The following is a 15,790-nucleotide window of genomic DNA, read 5'->3' on the forward strand; positions in this document are numbered from 1 at the left end:
ATGTAAGTTTTTAAATCGACATCCCACATTGCAATACTTTTACAAAATATAATCAATAATTTAGGCATCGGATTTTCGTGCGTCGTTGATACATTCTTTAAATCCCTATAAGGGCCAACACCAGTTTCAGTACGCGCTCGTACGTGGAAATAATACGTCGTGTTAGGTTTTAAATTATGCTCTGTGTACTCCATTGTAGTTAAGATAGTTTTGTCGTTACAGATTTGAATCTCTTTTAGATTCTCGATGAACCAACATTGCACTGTATATCCTTGTATATTATCCGCAACTTCAGGTTGGTTCCATCTGTAAGATAAATTTTAGCTTTTTCATATTTAATGAATTTTTAACAGAATTAATATGTTTAAATGTAAATGTCATTTTTAAAAGGAAGTAAGCAGGATATAAACTAAAAGTTAGATTTAAATCCTTTACCTGAATGTTGCAAAAATATTTTTTCATTTAGGAATCCATCAAACTCTACGAATGCTCTTAGCACGCTCGGAATTGTTCCTAGAGATTTAAAGATGACACATATTGATGTTTTTAAACATTAAGTTGATTAGTTTAGTAAATCAGGGAGATAATTTAAAGTAAAAATAAAGAAAAAGAAAAAATATAAACATATATTAAATACGTATATATATTAAAATAATATTGCAGTTTTTAAAATAATGAAATAATATAAAAACCTTTCCAAATAATGAAATAATATAAAAACCTTTCCAAATAATGAAATAATATAAAAACCTTTCCAAATGAAATATAACATAAAAACCACAAATGAGAAATATATTATTTGGACTGATTTAAAACAAATATTTAAGCAGTAAAACAAGAAATTCCGGTATTTTTTATGATAAATTTTTAATGATAAATTAAATAGTATATGTATAGAAATATATATAAATATTTCTTAAAAAATCAATAAGCACCAAATTCTGTCTGTTTATGGAGTTAAATTAAAAAAGAAATAAAAAAAGCAACAAAAACAAAACCATATAACATTCATCTCAATAACATTAAAAACATTTTAGTATCTGTTTCACGAAAATTGATCCACAAATGTATATAGGAGTAGTTTGCGATTAAACAGAGAAAATTACAAGTAAATAAAAAAAGTCACATATAGGCTGTAAGGCCTGCGCTGTGCGCGAAACGCTTGTTATATAAATGTATATAAATTCGAGCGGATAGCTAATGATTGCTGCGTTACGTTTATTGATCATTCATCTATTAGCTTAAATTAGGGTTCGTTGATACAATTCGAATTCATTGTACCAATTTAATCGACATTTTATTACATACAAATGCAGCTATTCTTGATACAAAAAATAATGCTGACATTTGAATTAATTTTGTTAAATATAAATTAATTTATAAATTTTAATTATATAAATAATTATAAATATCTAGAAAAATTAAAACAGTTTTTTTAGGAATTGATGAAAAATCACATAAAACTCAATTTAAATGTTATATATGTGTATTAATGTTTACCGGAATATTAACAGAAAATTTCATTAATATTAATAATTATTATACTTAAAGAATAGCAATTATAAAAACACAAAAATATGTAATACAAACAAGTTTTAGTTATAAAAACAAGTTTTAATCATCTAAATTAAGTTTAACTTTTGTACTGTATACATTTATATTTTAAATATAATAAAATTTCTAAGATTTATACATCTGTTTTATAATATCGCATATACTCTTTAGTTTTGTAATAATTTTATTTTATTATACAATGTGTAATATATTATTTTATAACACATTTTAATTTACTTAAATAAACACCACACTATTACTTATAAAATCTTGTAATATAACATTCAATTGTTATTATTTAATAAAACAAAGGAAATCTCATACCTGCGTAAAATTTAAATTCGGGCACATGTCCGAATGGCATTTTTCCTGAAGATTATCCGAAACGGTATGATTTTTTGTCAAAATCGCGATAGCTGCCTTCGTCAGCACACATTAAACTTTTCAATAAAATATATAATCTCATCCCAAACATAATAATCTTCTTCGATGAACGTTTGCGCTCAATATTTAGTAAACAGTATTCTTTTTTACTTTATTATATGATTCAGATTTGCTAATCCACTCGATACTTTCTTATAATATGCTCGATGAATTCTTTAGAATCCAGTTTGCGAATTGCGGTCTTTTCAAATATTACATTTTTAGATTTTTTTTATGATCAATTCACAATATATGTACATATATCTTATTAGATCAAATAAGAGAACTTCTAGTAAGTAAATAGTTTTTATAATTTTTTCGATGGGAACCAACTGCAATACATAAAGTGATACATATTCACTTGATTACCATATATATCTTCTTCTTTTGTAATTTTTCTTAATATTTCAATATAAAAAGTAAACAATAAAAAAGATAATCAAACAATTTACAAACTGAACATTATAGAATTATAGATTTTTTATTTCCCTGCTATTCAAGCGTAAAATATTATCCACACGATTATGTAATATTTTTGTTTCACTAAAAATATAAAAAATTGCAACTATTCTTTTATGCGTATATTGTATATTATGGTATATGTGCTTTTTAGAATCCACTATTCGTGCACTTTGCTATATAATATATTTTTCACACGATTTAAACAATTAAATGATGCGTAATGTTGTGGCGATCATAATAATAACTGACTCCGAAGACTATTGATCGTATCTTATCATGTCATTAGACCCGTTTCAATCTGTGCTGCAATGTAGACGCAGCGCATCCAAGCGGCCGTCGACATATCTTGTTTAAAAGTACTAAATAAAAAGGAACACAATTGAAAAAAATTTTGAATTGTAGGGAGAAATTAAAATAAAATTTAATAATTTACTTTTCGCGAAATAAATATTAGGTCCTTGAATAAGTTCTCGCTGTTTTTTTTGTTAAAAAAAAACATTTATTTAAAATATAAGGCTTACAATAACTTTACTCAAAGTATTGTCCATCATTAGAGACCACACAGCAATGCCTCCAATTCTTCGTCTTCAAACTTTGTCGGTGCTCCAGAACGTTCTTTATCTTCAAGGTCAAAGTCATTATTTTTAAAGCGCCTAAATCAGTCTCTGCATGTCGTATTCGACAGAGCATTGTCACCATATGTTTCAACAAGAATTCTGTGTGCTTCAGCTGCAGATTTCTTTTGAATAAAGCAGTGCAATAAAATTCCCCGCAAAAACACTGTATTTGGCACAAAAGTAGACATTTTCGCAATAGGTAATTAAACACGTGGTTGACACTGTGGTAAACTGTATCTACTAGAATTTGAGGTTACATATAGTACTACTTAGCTGATGCGTTTCCGTACGAAATTCCATGCACAGAGTGCCGCTACGCCATCTTTTAAGAAACAGCGAGAACTTATTCAAGGACCTAATATTTATATACATTTGTCTCAATTTAAGTTCAATTGATGCAATGTTTATTAAGGTATTCAAATTTTATTCCGTAATATTAACATTTAATGTTCTCCTTCTAATAATTAAAAAAATTATTAAAATTTCACTTTATACACATTATGATATATTTAAAAAACTGTTCTGTCAATTAGAAAAAAGCGACGGCGGAACATTCCGCGCCCAGGCGCAACAAGCCTTTGAAATGGACCTGCATGCCATGAAAGCTCCATTCTTAAAACATTTTTCTTTACGCTGATGTGTTCGATGTTACTTCCAACAGTTTACGCGAATAATTAGTGGTCCTTCGAGCCGGATTACATGGGTGGATACTGGGACATTGCGCATGGTAATAGTTGATTACTAGTGCAGCTCTACTTCATCTGTTTTAACTAACTAAATCGTACAGTGCCGAGTACCCGCGCTTCGCGCTCTCCTCGCCTACGTTTGGAGAGCCCGCTGCCCCGCGCTCGTCTCGCGTACAGTGCCGCGTGCCGCGCTCCGCGCTCTCTTTGCCCTCGGTTTGGGCGCCCGCTGCTCCGCGTCAGCGATCAGCTGTGTGATTCCCTTTCTTCACACGTGCTCAAGACTCGCTGCACTACTCCGAAATGGATATCGCTATTAAAAAACAGTTTCTCACAGTCGGATATATAGAACAGTTCTGGGAGAATTCTATAAAGATCGGAAAGGACAAACTGACGCGTACTTATTTAGCGACTCGTCTCGAATTGCTCGAGACTTACTGGTCACGGTTTCTGGATGCGCATGATCAAATTCTATCATTTGAAAATGTGGATGCCTCCGAGTATATAAGGAAGGATATCTACGGAGCTACAGAAGACAATTACGTGGCAGTAAAATCTCGAATCGTGTCTATCATGCCGCCGGCAAAATCAGTAGATTCCGCGACGGGAAAAAGCGATGCGTCCTCCGTCCTCAAACAGATTCAGCTACCGAAAATAAGCTTTCCGACATTTAACGGTGATCAATTGGCCTGGGAAAGCTTTCGAGATCTTTTTAAGTCTCTAGTTCACGACGTCGACGGCCTTGCTCCGACCCAAAAGCTTCAATATCTGAGAGCAAGTCTCACCGGAGAAGCGGCGGCCGTCGTGGCCAATATTGAGATTACGACGGAAGGATACGCGCTCGCGTGGGACGAGCTCGTTTCGCGGTATAATAACCGGAGAGTCTTAATGGTAACACATATGCGAATGCTATTGTCGAGTACGCCGATCGTGAAGCCGACAGCTGCAGAGATCGGGCGCTTGATGAGTATAGCCAATCAAGCAGCTCGCTCCTTTCAAGCACTGGAAAAGCCAGTTGAACATTGGGACGACTGGTTTTGGCACATTCTGGTGGATAAACTAGACCATGCGACACGATTACTATGGGAGTCTTCTTTAAAATCAAATCAAGACTTCCCGACTTTTGAGGATCTGAAGTATTTTCTGCTTACCCGCGCAAGGGCGTTAGATGCTGCGGGGCCGAGGACCACATTACCGGCATCCAATTTGGCCAAACCTAAGAAAACGGGACGCAGGGATGACGTCTCGTCTCATGCCACCTCCACCGGGAGCGATGATGGGAAGGCCTCTTGTCCTGTGTGCAAGGAACGACATACGATAAGGATCTGTGCAAGGTTCAAGGCCTGCACTGCCGATCAGCGTCGTGAACAAGTGCGGAAGAAGAAGATCTGTTTCAATTGTCTGGGGCAAGGACATCTGGTGGGCTCATGCCCATCGACGAATCGATGCCGTCATTGCCACGAAAAGCATCACTCTCTGTTGCACCTCACTGAAACCGAAGTGACGCAGCAACAAGGCACAAGAGAACTCATCGAGACGAGCGATGCGCTTTCCAAGGCCGGGCCCTCGGAAGAATCGACGAAGGTCTCCGCGCTATCCAGCTCGGTAGCCAGCACGGTACTGCTTACGACAGCACTGATTAAACTATTTGCAGAATCTGGACGCGCAGTTACGGTCAGGGCCTTGTTGGATTCAGAGTCGGAGGCATCGTTTGTCTCGGAACGAGTGGCGCAGCAGCTGAGGCTCGCTCGGAAACGAGTCAATGTCACCGTCTCCGGACTTCAGGGTATCACGACAGAAAAGGCAACTCAAGCGGTCGCTGTGATGATCGGCTCTGATCGATCACCGTCTTTGCGAATTGCACTACCGAGGGCGCTGGTGTTAGCTAAACTCACCACGATCATTCCAGGGAAGCGGATTCTGAAAGGGGATTGGCCTCATTTAAAGGGTCTACAGCTTGCCGACCCCACATACGATAAGCCAGCGCCCGTTGACGCTGTCCTCGGGGTAGATGTAATCGGTATGATACTCGAGAGCGGCATCAAGCGAGGGTCCATTGGTGAGCCAACCGCCCAACAGACAGTATTCGGATAGGTCCTCATGGGCCCCCTTGTGGGACCAGCGGATGCGCTGCCGACCGGTGTAAACGTCCATCACATAACGGTTATGACTGACATACAACGGGATCTGCGTCGCTTCTGGGAGCTGGAGGAACTGCCAGCGGCGAAGATCCCCACACCAGAGGAAGACCTGTGCGAGCGACAATTTGAAGAAACCCATGCCCGCGACCATCAGGGGCGATACACAGTGCGTCTTCCTCGGAGACGGAATCCGTCGATAGAACTCGGAGCTTCCCGACCAGGGGCTCTGCAACAACTCTTGAAAAGCCGAGCGGCGCCTAGAGCGAGACCCTCTACTGAAAATTAGCTATAACGAATTTATGAATTCTTATCTTTCCCTAGATCATATGGAGCCAGTGCCGGACGAGGAGGTGGCTACGGAAGAAATGTACTACATGCCACACTACGCCGTCGTCAAGGCCACGGACCCGCCTGGGAAAATAATAGTTGTATTTAACGCTTCTTTCGGAACATCGACAGGTGTGTCCTTGAACAACGCTTCTGCCTGGGCCTAGATTGCAAATGGATCTCTGGCTGGTGCTGTCTCGCTGGCGTTTAGTACAGTTTGCGTTCACGACGGACATCGTTAAAATGTTTCGCAAGATACGCGTACATCGAGACGACATGGATCTCCAGCGGATCCTCTGGCGGACGGACCCTGCAGCAGAAGTAAAGGATTTCAGACTCACCACTGTCACCTACGATACGACGTCGGCACCGTATCTGGCCATTCGCACGCTGCAGCAACTCGCTCTAGATGAAGAGGAGCGATTTCCACTCGGCGCGAGTGTCATACGGTCCAACATGTACGTGGACGACGTACTGGCAGGAGCAAACACGCTGGAAAAGGCTCTAAAATTGAGACAACAAATAGTGGACATCCTCGCAGCAGGGGGTTTCCAATTGAGCAAATGGGCCAGCACACACCCATCACTAGGTCCAGATCAAGAGGATCGACTTATTGGGGCACCAAACAGAGTGGGGGCACTGGGGGTGCTCTGGACTCCTGACGAGGATGCTCTTCACTTGCGAGCGGTTCCGAACTTGACGTCGGTCCGAAATCCCACCAAGAGGTTGATCCTCTCTGACATGGCGAGGCTCTTCGATCCGATGGGTTGGGCGGCTCCTGTGTTGATAATCGCCAAGATTTTGCTACAGGATCTCTGGATTACAGGCTTGGAGTGGGACCAGGACCTCCCATCAAGGTTGAGGGACTCCTGGCTGAAATTCGCAGCTACACTTCCCGACTTGGATAATCTGACCGTTCCAAGGTAAACGGGTGTCTCAGACGACTACCCAATCGAGTTGCATGGGTTTTCGGACGCCTCGACAAGGGCGTATGCTGCCGCAGTGTACGTACGTGGTACCTTCTGTGAATCCTTTGGGACCAAGAAAGTGAGCCTTCTGGTCGCAAGGACTAAGGTAGCTCCCGTAAAGCCAGTCTCAATACCACGTCTGGAGCTATGCGGCGCCTTGCTAATGGCACGACTACTACGACTTACCGCAAAAGGGCTCGGAGTTTCCAAGGATAACATCTAGCATGGACGGACGCCGAGGTGGTCCTGGCATGGATAAGAGGTCACCCCTCTCGATGGAAGCCGTTTGTCGCTAATCAAGTGGCAGCCGTCCAGGATTTACTGCCGGCCGATCGATGGCGGCACGTACCTACAATAGAGAATCCTGCGGATTCTGCTACTCGGGGTCGAACGCCGACAGAGCTATCACAATTCCGATTGTGGTGGAGGGGTCCTCCATGGCTGAGGGCCTCACCGACACTTGGCTAAAAGTAAACTACAACGACGTAGAACCCCCCGAGGAGCGTCACACGCTTACAACTACCGAGCCCCCTGAACTAAATTTGGAAAATGATTTGTTGAGCAGATTCTCCTGCCTTACTAGATTGATCAGAGTTACTGCCTTTTGCCTTAGATTTCTAAGCAACAGGGCGCCGCAGAGATCAACGCAACTTAGCGCAGCAGAATTGGATGACTGCCGCCAAAGATGGCTCCGAATAGCGCAAGCCCAGGATTTCGCGAAGAAGATACAAGCCCTATCTCGCGGCGCGGCGCTACCCCATCGATCGCCTCTGTTGGCGCTTTGACCGATCTTAGGAAAAAAACGGTCTCCTTAAGGTCGGCGGACGACTCCAGCATTCGCCGCTAGACTACCGAGAGAAACATCCAATTATACTAGCGAAGGAAAATCATCTGTCAAGGCTGTTGGTCCACGACGCGCACCATCGAACTCTTCACGGTGGGCCCCAACTAACCCGGAGCGTACTCACACGACGGTATTGGGTCATCCACGCCAATACGTTAATTCGGAGCGTAATACACAATTGCGTAAAATGCGTACGCCTAAAGGGACAGACCACACACCAGCAGATGGGTCAACTACCTCCTGATCGAGTGAAGGCGCTGCGACCATTTCTATCCACCGGGGTCGATTACGCGGGGCCCATCCAACTCAGAACCTCGAAGGGACGAGGACACAAGGCCTACAAGGGCCACATCTGTCTGTTTGTGTGCATGTCGACTAAGGCCGTGCACCTCGAGGCCGTTTCCGACTTAATTACCTCTTCTTTTCTAGCTGCCTTCAGACGGTTCGTCTCCAGGCACGATCACTGCGCGCGGTTAACAAGTGACAATGGAACCAACTTCCACGGCGCGGACCAGGAGTTACGCGCCTTGTTCGACGCGGCCGCGGACTTTTACAAGGAGGTTCGCGACAGGATAGCAGCTAATGGGGCGGACTGGAGCTTCATCCCCCCTTCGGCCCCGCACTTCGGCGGGTTGTGGGAGACGGGCGTAAAGGCCACGAAGCATCACCTCAGACGGGTGATTGGAGATCAAACCCTCACAGACGAGGAGTTATCGACTTTGCTTTGTCAAATAGAAGCATGCTTAAACTCAAGGCCTTTATATCCCTTGTCCGCGGACCCCGCCGACTACGCGGCGCTCACGCCAGGGCACTTTTTAATCGGAGAAGCTCTGATTAACATTCCAGAGCCCTCCTCCTTGTCCGTTCAGCCTGAACACATACATTTACACTGGCGCCTTGTATCTAATATGCGTGATCACTTCTGGCACAGGTGATTCAAGGAATATCTGCAACATCTTCAGCAGCTCGGAAAATGGAGAGAGCTCAAGGCAAATCTACAACCCGGCACACTCGTACTGGTAAAGGACAAATTGCAGCCTCCGACAAAGTAGGCTCTCGGACGGATACGAAACGTACATCCAGGGGCGGATGGCCTAGTCCGGGTGGCCGTAGTAGACACGGCCACGACCAGGCTCACCCGTCCGGTGACGAAAATCTGCCCTCTCCCAATCCAGCCGGACTGTACCGGCAAGGACCAAGCAACGCCTACCCTGTGCTAGGCACCCGAGTACTTTAACGGCGGGCGGCGCCCCATCTCTAATTTCGTCCCTAAGACGAGGCGGGCGGAATGTTCGCGAATCGACTTAGCGCGCGCCAGTGACGGTCGAGATCGACGGATCGAGCCGTCACATAGACGGACGCTATCAAAACATCGTCACGGTGACTCCTTATACAAAGATGTTTTGGTAGCGTCTGTTTATCCTATATAGCAGAGCCCTTTTCCCTTTGTCAACGGATGGATCGAGGAGCTCGGGGTAAGGGGAGAAGGCTCCGCAGATTCCTACGTGAGATTTCGATCAGACCGGTCACTTCTTTTCGAGAGTGGCGAGCGTGCGGGAGTTGTCGAGTTCCGTCAGCTAACTTATTTGTAAATTTGAACCTAGAGAAATATAATTAGTGAATTGGAGTTTTGTGAGTGCGGTGACTCGTGACCTTTTCTCTTAAAATCCATCCACGATATCCTTGTCTTCTCAACTCGACCTACAGCCGATCTTCCGGAAGCTTCCGAGCGGACAGTCGAGAACAATTAGATTCTATATATTTTTAAAAAAATTATTCTTTCAATAATATATTGAACTGTACGGTTGATGTGTTTATATAATATATATGCATGAGTGTGTGTAATCAAGTCATAAAACTTCTACTAAATATATAGTTTATTACTTTTTTTAAAAAATAGTACTAACGACAATCAATTCACGTATAATACAGACACATTTCCGAATATGTCCAAGATGTGCAAATACTCGTTTCTCCTTAAAATATACATGTACGAATAATTAATTACTTGTGCCGGCTAAATTCATTGGATGCAATTTTGCGTCTTCTATGTCGCTTCTCAGATCTATAATATTGTTCAGACAAAGTTTAAAGTCTGTCATTCGCTGCAAAGCTCCAGCAACTTGCATCAACTGGTATAACGAGGATGGACAGTTGAGAGGCATCTGCAATCTGCCTCCAGTGCGTATGTAATCCATCACTTCGAGATTAGTTCTGGCAGGATAAGGTTGCTCGCCTAACGACGTAATCTCCCACATTAGTACTCCGAATGACCAAACGTCACTGTAAGAAGTAAATATTCCATCTATTATAGATTCCGGTGCCATCCAGCGAATAGGAAGCAGATCTTCTCTTTCCTATAACAAACAATTTTAGCGAAGTCAAATATTTTATTCAATTGAAATAAATTTTCTTAAGCAGAAAACGTTTGCTAATATTTTCTATGATCATATATATAAATATAATGATTATACACATATATAGCTTTTATTTCTCTTAAATTCTATTTGATTTATTATTAATAATATATAATATTTATGAAGACGCCAGAAATATATATACAATACATATAAAAATCAAATTTGAAAAAATTTTATTTGTTTTTAATTAATTGTGGGTAATAATCCTTAGGGTTCGCCAGTAATAATTAATAAAAATCTCTCCTCAAAGTTAAAAGTCGACCAAACTGGCAATCATTTATTATAAATAATTAGTTGAAATACAACGTTTCGGCTGTCATTGTAGCGCTTTTCAAGTAAATCTATAAAAAGTTACATAAAAAAAATTATAATTTTAATACAATTATAATTTAATACAATTTTAATATAATTCATCGCTACAACTAATTATACATTCAAATACAAAAATATGCTACATACCAAATTAATACAGTAAATCAAATTCACTGCAAACCACCGACAATATTCACCATTGTTTTGATGAACAATGTAGAATTGACAAAAGTAAGCAAGAAATAAATAGATGTTAACTGTTAGCAAAAATCTTAGTCACTACGCGTTCAGAAAATAGAGACAAATCTAATGTGTCATTCGCAATCTAAAACCTCATAACAAAGTCAAATAAATAAATAAATAGGTAAAAATAAAAATAATTTAAATAGCGTCAAGAACGCCAGGTTACTGTATTGATGAGTCGGACAGACTATGTGGAGAAAATAAATTATTTATTGAAAGACGTTTCCACTTATAGATCACTTATAAGTCTCCACTAAATGCACTGAACGCGAGATTTGCTGCTTTGTTGAAATCTTGGTTAGACAATAAACTCATAGATGAGACCACATACAAACATTTGAGGTGTACGAATGGTAATTTACCTCGGGGCTATGGTTTACCAAAAATCCATAAGGTAGGTTACCCCGTATCATAATTTCAACAGTAGGAAGTCCTGTTTATAACATTGCATCCTTTTTGAGTGAGATACTGCAAAATGCAGTCAAAAAACTTCGATCTCATATCAAGGATAGTTGGTCCTTTGTGGAAATTGTTAAAGATAAAAACATTGATGATGGTCAGGTTATGATTTCGTTGAACGTGACTTCACTTTTTACTAACATCCCGTAGGAATTAATTAAGATAGCAATAGAAAACCGATTGGATGACATCTCACAATTTACTTCGTTTAGCCTTGCGCAGTTTTTACACGTCATTGACACAGTTATGCGCTCAACGAGTTTCGTTTTTGACGGTAAATTTTACGAACAGGTTTTCGGTTCTCCGATGAGGTCTCCTTTGTCTCCAATTCTGTCTGACATGGTTATGGACGATTTGGAATCATATTGTTTGCGTCAATTGGATTTCGAGCCCTATTGTTATTTTAGGTACGTAGATGATATTTTTTCAATTATTCCGAAAGGAAAAATGGAGGATATGCTTAGGATTTTCAATGGTTTTCACACTCGACTTAAATTTACGTCTGAAATAGAGAACAATTGTTCTCTGAGTTTTTTAGACACAAATGTTATACGTATTGGGGGCAGATTGACGACTAATTGGTTCCGTAAGCTTACGTTTTCAGGCCGATATATAAATTTTCTATCGAGTCATCCGATGAGATATAAAATCAGTGTGATCACAAGCCTAGTAGATAGGGATATTTTACTCGCTGACCTTATGTTTCACAAACAAAACATTAATATAAAAAGAATTCTTCGTAATAATTGTTACCCGTTAACGGTTATAAACAAAAACATTGACAAAAGACGTAGGGCGATTAAATTTGGCGGTAATCTTAGCTCATCCAACCGAAATAAATTTGATGCGCGAAATTGTATAGTGTTACCTTACATTAGAGATTTGAGCGAGAATATTACGCGTTGCATTAATAGAAATGGAATTGATGTATTATATACCGTTCCAAAAAAATTAGACACACTGATAAAAAGAGGAAAAGATAGGATAGACAACTTAAAAAGAACCGATGTTGTGTATAAAATTGAATGTGCAAATTGTGATTCTACATATATTTGACAGACAAAGAGACATTTAGAAACGCGCATCAGAGAACATAGAAATAATATCAAAAAAGACACGACATTGCATTCAGTCGTTAGTTTGCATCGGACTATCAACGATCATGAGTTCCGCTGAGATTCTCCGGTGATCTTGCATCAAGAAAAACAAACAAGAAAAAGAGAAATTGCAGAAATGTTTTATATAAAAAAACAACGTAAAAGCATTAATTTGCAGAAAGATACGGAGAATTTTAGTGGTTATGATCGGTGTTCTTGACGCTATTTAAATTATTTTATTTTTACCTATTTATTTATTTATTTGACTTTGTTATGAGGTTTTAGATTGCGAATGACACATTAGGTTTGTCTCTATTTTCTTAACGCGTAGTGACTAAGATTCTTGCTAACAGTTAACATCTATTTATTTCTTGCTTACTTCTGTCAGTTCTACATTGTTCATCAAAACAATGGTGAATATTGTCAGTGGTTTGCAGTAAATTTGATTTACTGTATTAATTTGGTATGTAGCATATTTTTGTATTTGAATGTATAATTAGTTGTAGTGATGAATTGTATTAAAATTATAATTATTTTTATGTAACTTTTTATAGATTTACTTGAAAAGGGCTGCAATGACAGCCGAAACGTTGTATTTCAATTAATTATTTATAATAAATGATTGCCAGTTTGGTCGACTTTTAACTTTGAGGAGAGATTTTTTTTTAATTAATTGTGTTTACCTTGCGATAATAATCATCCCTATAAATATCTCTAGCAAATCCGAAATCGCCCATTTTAATGATACGATTTTCGCGATCTCTCGCAGACACTAAACAATTTCGGCTCGCGAGATCTCTATGTACAAAGCGCAGCTCTTCCAAATAGCAACAGCCTCGCGCAACATCTTCGCACATAGCAAGCTAGTCTTGTACACGCAAAGCGTGTAACATCTTCGCACATAGCAAGCTAGTCTTGTACACGCAAAGCGTGTAACATCTTCGCACATAGCAAGCTAGTCTTGTACACGCAAAGCGTGTAAATCAGAAGGTTGCAATATTCGATGCTCTCTCAAATATTTTTGCAGATCACTTTCCATTAATTCCAACACAAGTAATGGAAAATCCTCGTCTAAGCAGACGACTAGTAATCTTAGCACATGTTTATGTCTAACGTGATTCATAAGCTTAGCCTCTTGCAAGAATTTCTTTTTCTCTTTTTTTGAAACACATTTTTTTATCGTCTTTATGGCAACAAATGTCTCCGAGCCCGATTCTTCTAAATCTTTGACAATCCCTTGAAACACCTGCGAATTATTAAAAATGAATATAATCTTAATTAAAAAACAATATTAAATTTTAATTCGTGTAGCATTAAATCTTGCTTTAATTTTAAATAATTTAACGAAAGGAAATAAAATGTATATATATATATATATATATATTGTTTCAAAAAAGCTTTGTGCAACTTAATATCATAAAAAGTTGATTTATGTGATATTTGTTAAGAAATGTGTATTTCTCATTTTTATACATATATAAATGTAAATGGTTTAAAATATGACGTTAAGAAAATTAGTTCTTACCATTCCGAATGCACCTTTACCAAGAACTTTTGTTAGTGTGATTTGCTCACATTTTATTTTGGTCAACATACATTTATTGGGATTATGTTGTAACGTAGAACTATATAGCGTATTGAGATAAACGTTTCCGATAGGTACCTCATGTAAAATCGTTAATTCTGCGTCGGGCATTATCGTAGTCAAAACTTGATCGTTACTTTTTCTGCACCGAGACGCTATTATCAGGAGACGCGGTAGCGTCTCGCTAAGTTATATCTTTCATTCGTCAAATTAAAATACAATCTCCAAAAAACAAAAAAAAAATATCAAAAAGATAGCGAAAATATCGAAACAATAGCGTAGAACGCTAAAATTATCCGTAGGACGCTACTGTGTATCCTTTACCAGACGTAACACGATTTTCGTAACCTTGAAAACAAAAATTTGAAATATTTCATGAACGGAAAAATATTTTTCAAAAGATGACCATATCAATCGAAAGCGCGATTTTTCCGAGTAAAATAAGACCTTAACGAACTTGATAGCTCTATTGGTTGCGGAGATATGAATTTCTAAGTTATTTTTTGGTCGAAAAGGTGTTACTTTTTTTTAAGACTACGGCGTTGTACTTGTCCGCGGCCATCCATCCCGACAAAGTGATTTTGTCCGCAGCTGCTTTACCTTATCCGCGGTCACCCATCCTAGTATAGTGACATTTTCCTCAGTTGCTTAACCTTTTAAGCAACCAAACGAAAAATAAATTTTCGCTCTCTCTCACTCTCTCTCTCTCTCTCCCTCCCCCTCTTGCCCCCCCCTTTCGCCCTTTCTCTCTTGCTTTCCGACGTCTTCTTTCGCTCTCTCTCTCGCCCTCTCTTGTTCTCTCTCGCTCTCTTCCGCTCTCTCTCGCTCTCTCCCGCTATCTATCGTTCTCTCTCGCTCTCTCTCGCTTTCTTTTGCTCTCTCTCGCTCTCTCTTGCTCTCTCCCGCTCTCTCGCGTTCTCTCGCTCTCCCTCGCGTTCTCTCGCTCTCTCCTGCTCTCTCTCTCCGCTTCTACTCTCGCTCTCTCTCCGCTTCTCTCGCGTCTCTTGCTCTCTCTCGGTTTTTTTTCGTTCTTTCTCGCTTTCCTCTGCTGTTTCTCGCCCTTCTCTTGTTCTCTCCCGCTCTCTCCCGCTCTCTATCGCTCTCTCTCGCCTCTCTCGCTCTCTCTCGTCTTCTCTCACTTTCTCTCGGTTTTTTTCGCTGTCTCTCGCTGTTTCTCGCCTTCTCTCGTTCTCTCCCGCTCTCTATCGCTCTCTCTCGCTCTCTCTCTTTCGACCCTCTCTTGCTCTCTCTCTCGGCTCTCTTGCTCTCTCCCGCTCTCTCTCGAGTTCTCCTCGCTTTTTTCCATCCACTCTCGTATTCCCTCTCGTTTTTTTTCCTCCGTCTTACTATTGCTTTCCTCTCGTTCTTTCTCGTGCCTCCCCTCTCTCTCTCTCCTCTCTCTCTCTCCTCTTCTCTCTCCTTTTTTCTCTCTCTCTCTCCTCTCCTTCTTCTTCTCTCTCGTCTCTCCTCTCTTCCTCTCAGATCTTTCTCTTCTCTCTCGTCTCGGTCTCTCTCCTCATCCTCTCCTTTCTCTCTCTCTCTTTCTCTCTCTCTCTCTTTTGCCTTTCCTTGCTCTCTCTCGCTCTCTTTCGCTTTTTGTCGCTTTTCTTGTTTTCTCTTGCTCTCTCTCGCCTTTACTTGCTCTCTCGTGTGTG

General features: G+C 40.2%; 3 protein-coding genes across 3 annotated transcripts; 2 read left to right on the top strand and 1 right to left on the bottom strand.

Moving 5' to 3' along the window:
• The first annotated feature begins 4,042 nt into the window (after positions 1-4,042).
• Positions 4,043-5,833, top strand: LOC146721660 (uncharacterized). The gene has a single exon (XM_085486460.1). The coding sequence runs from the start codon at positions 4,043-4,045 to the stop codon at positions 5,831-5,833; it is 1,791 nt and encodes a 596-aa protein (XP_085342586.1).
• A 548-nt stretch (positions 5,834-6,381) lies between these two features.
• On the top strand, positions 6,382-7,134 carry LOC146721661 (uncharacterized). The gene has a single exon (XM_085486461.1). It carries the CDS (start codon positions 6,382-6,384, stop codon positions 7,132-7,134), a length of 753 nt encoding a protein of 250 aa, XP_085342587.1.
• A 2,801-nt stretch (positions 7,135-9,935) lies between these two features.
• Positions 9,936-13,487, bottom strand: LOC146721662 (leukocyte tyrosine kinase receptor-like). The gene is made up of 2 exons (XM_085486462.1): positions 13,234-13,487; positions 9,936-10,376 (listed from the first exon to the last, which is right to left on the bottom strand). Exons 1-2 carry the CDS (start codon positions 13,405-13,407, stop codon positions 10,020-10,022), a joined length of 531 nt encoding a protein of 176 aa, XP_085342588.1. The 5' UTR covers positions 13,408-13,487; the 3' UTR covers positions 9,936-10,019.
• Between the last annotated feature and the right edge of the window lie 2,303 nt (positions 13,488-15,790).

Source organism: Nylanderia fulva, unplaced genomic scaffold (assembly GCF_048542155.1).
Source record: "Nylanderia fulva isolate GAGA-0341 unplaced genomic scaffold, ASM4854215v1 Scaffold433, whole genome shotgun sequence".
Lineage (NCBI taxonomy): Eukaryota > Metazoa > Arthropoda > Insecta > Hymenoptera > Formicidae > Nylanderia > Nylanderia fulva.

Excerpts from the sequence above, each read along its gene's own strand:
- LOC146721660 (XM_085486460.1), top strand. The coding sequence starts at position 4,043 with ATGGATATCGCTATTAAAAAACAGTTTCTCACAGTCGGATATATAGAA.
- LOC146721661 (XM_085486461.1), top strand. The coding sequence starts at position 6,382 with ATGGATCTCTGGCTGGTGCTGTCTCGCTGGCGTTTAGTACAGTTTGCG.
- LOC146721662 (XM_085486462.1), bottom strand. The coding sequence starts at position 13,407 with ATGTGCGAAGATGTTGCGCGAGGCTGTTGCTATTTGGAAGAGCTGCGC. Across the intron at positions 10,377-13,233 it reads GGGATGATTATTATCGCAAG|GAAAGAGAAGATCTGCTTCC; the intron begins GTAAACACAATT and ends TGTTTGTTATAG.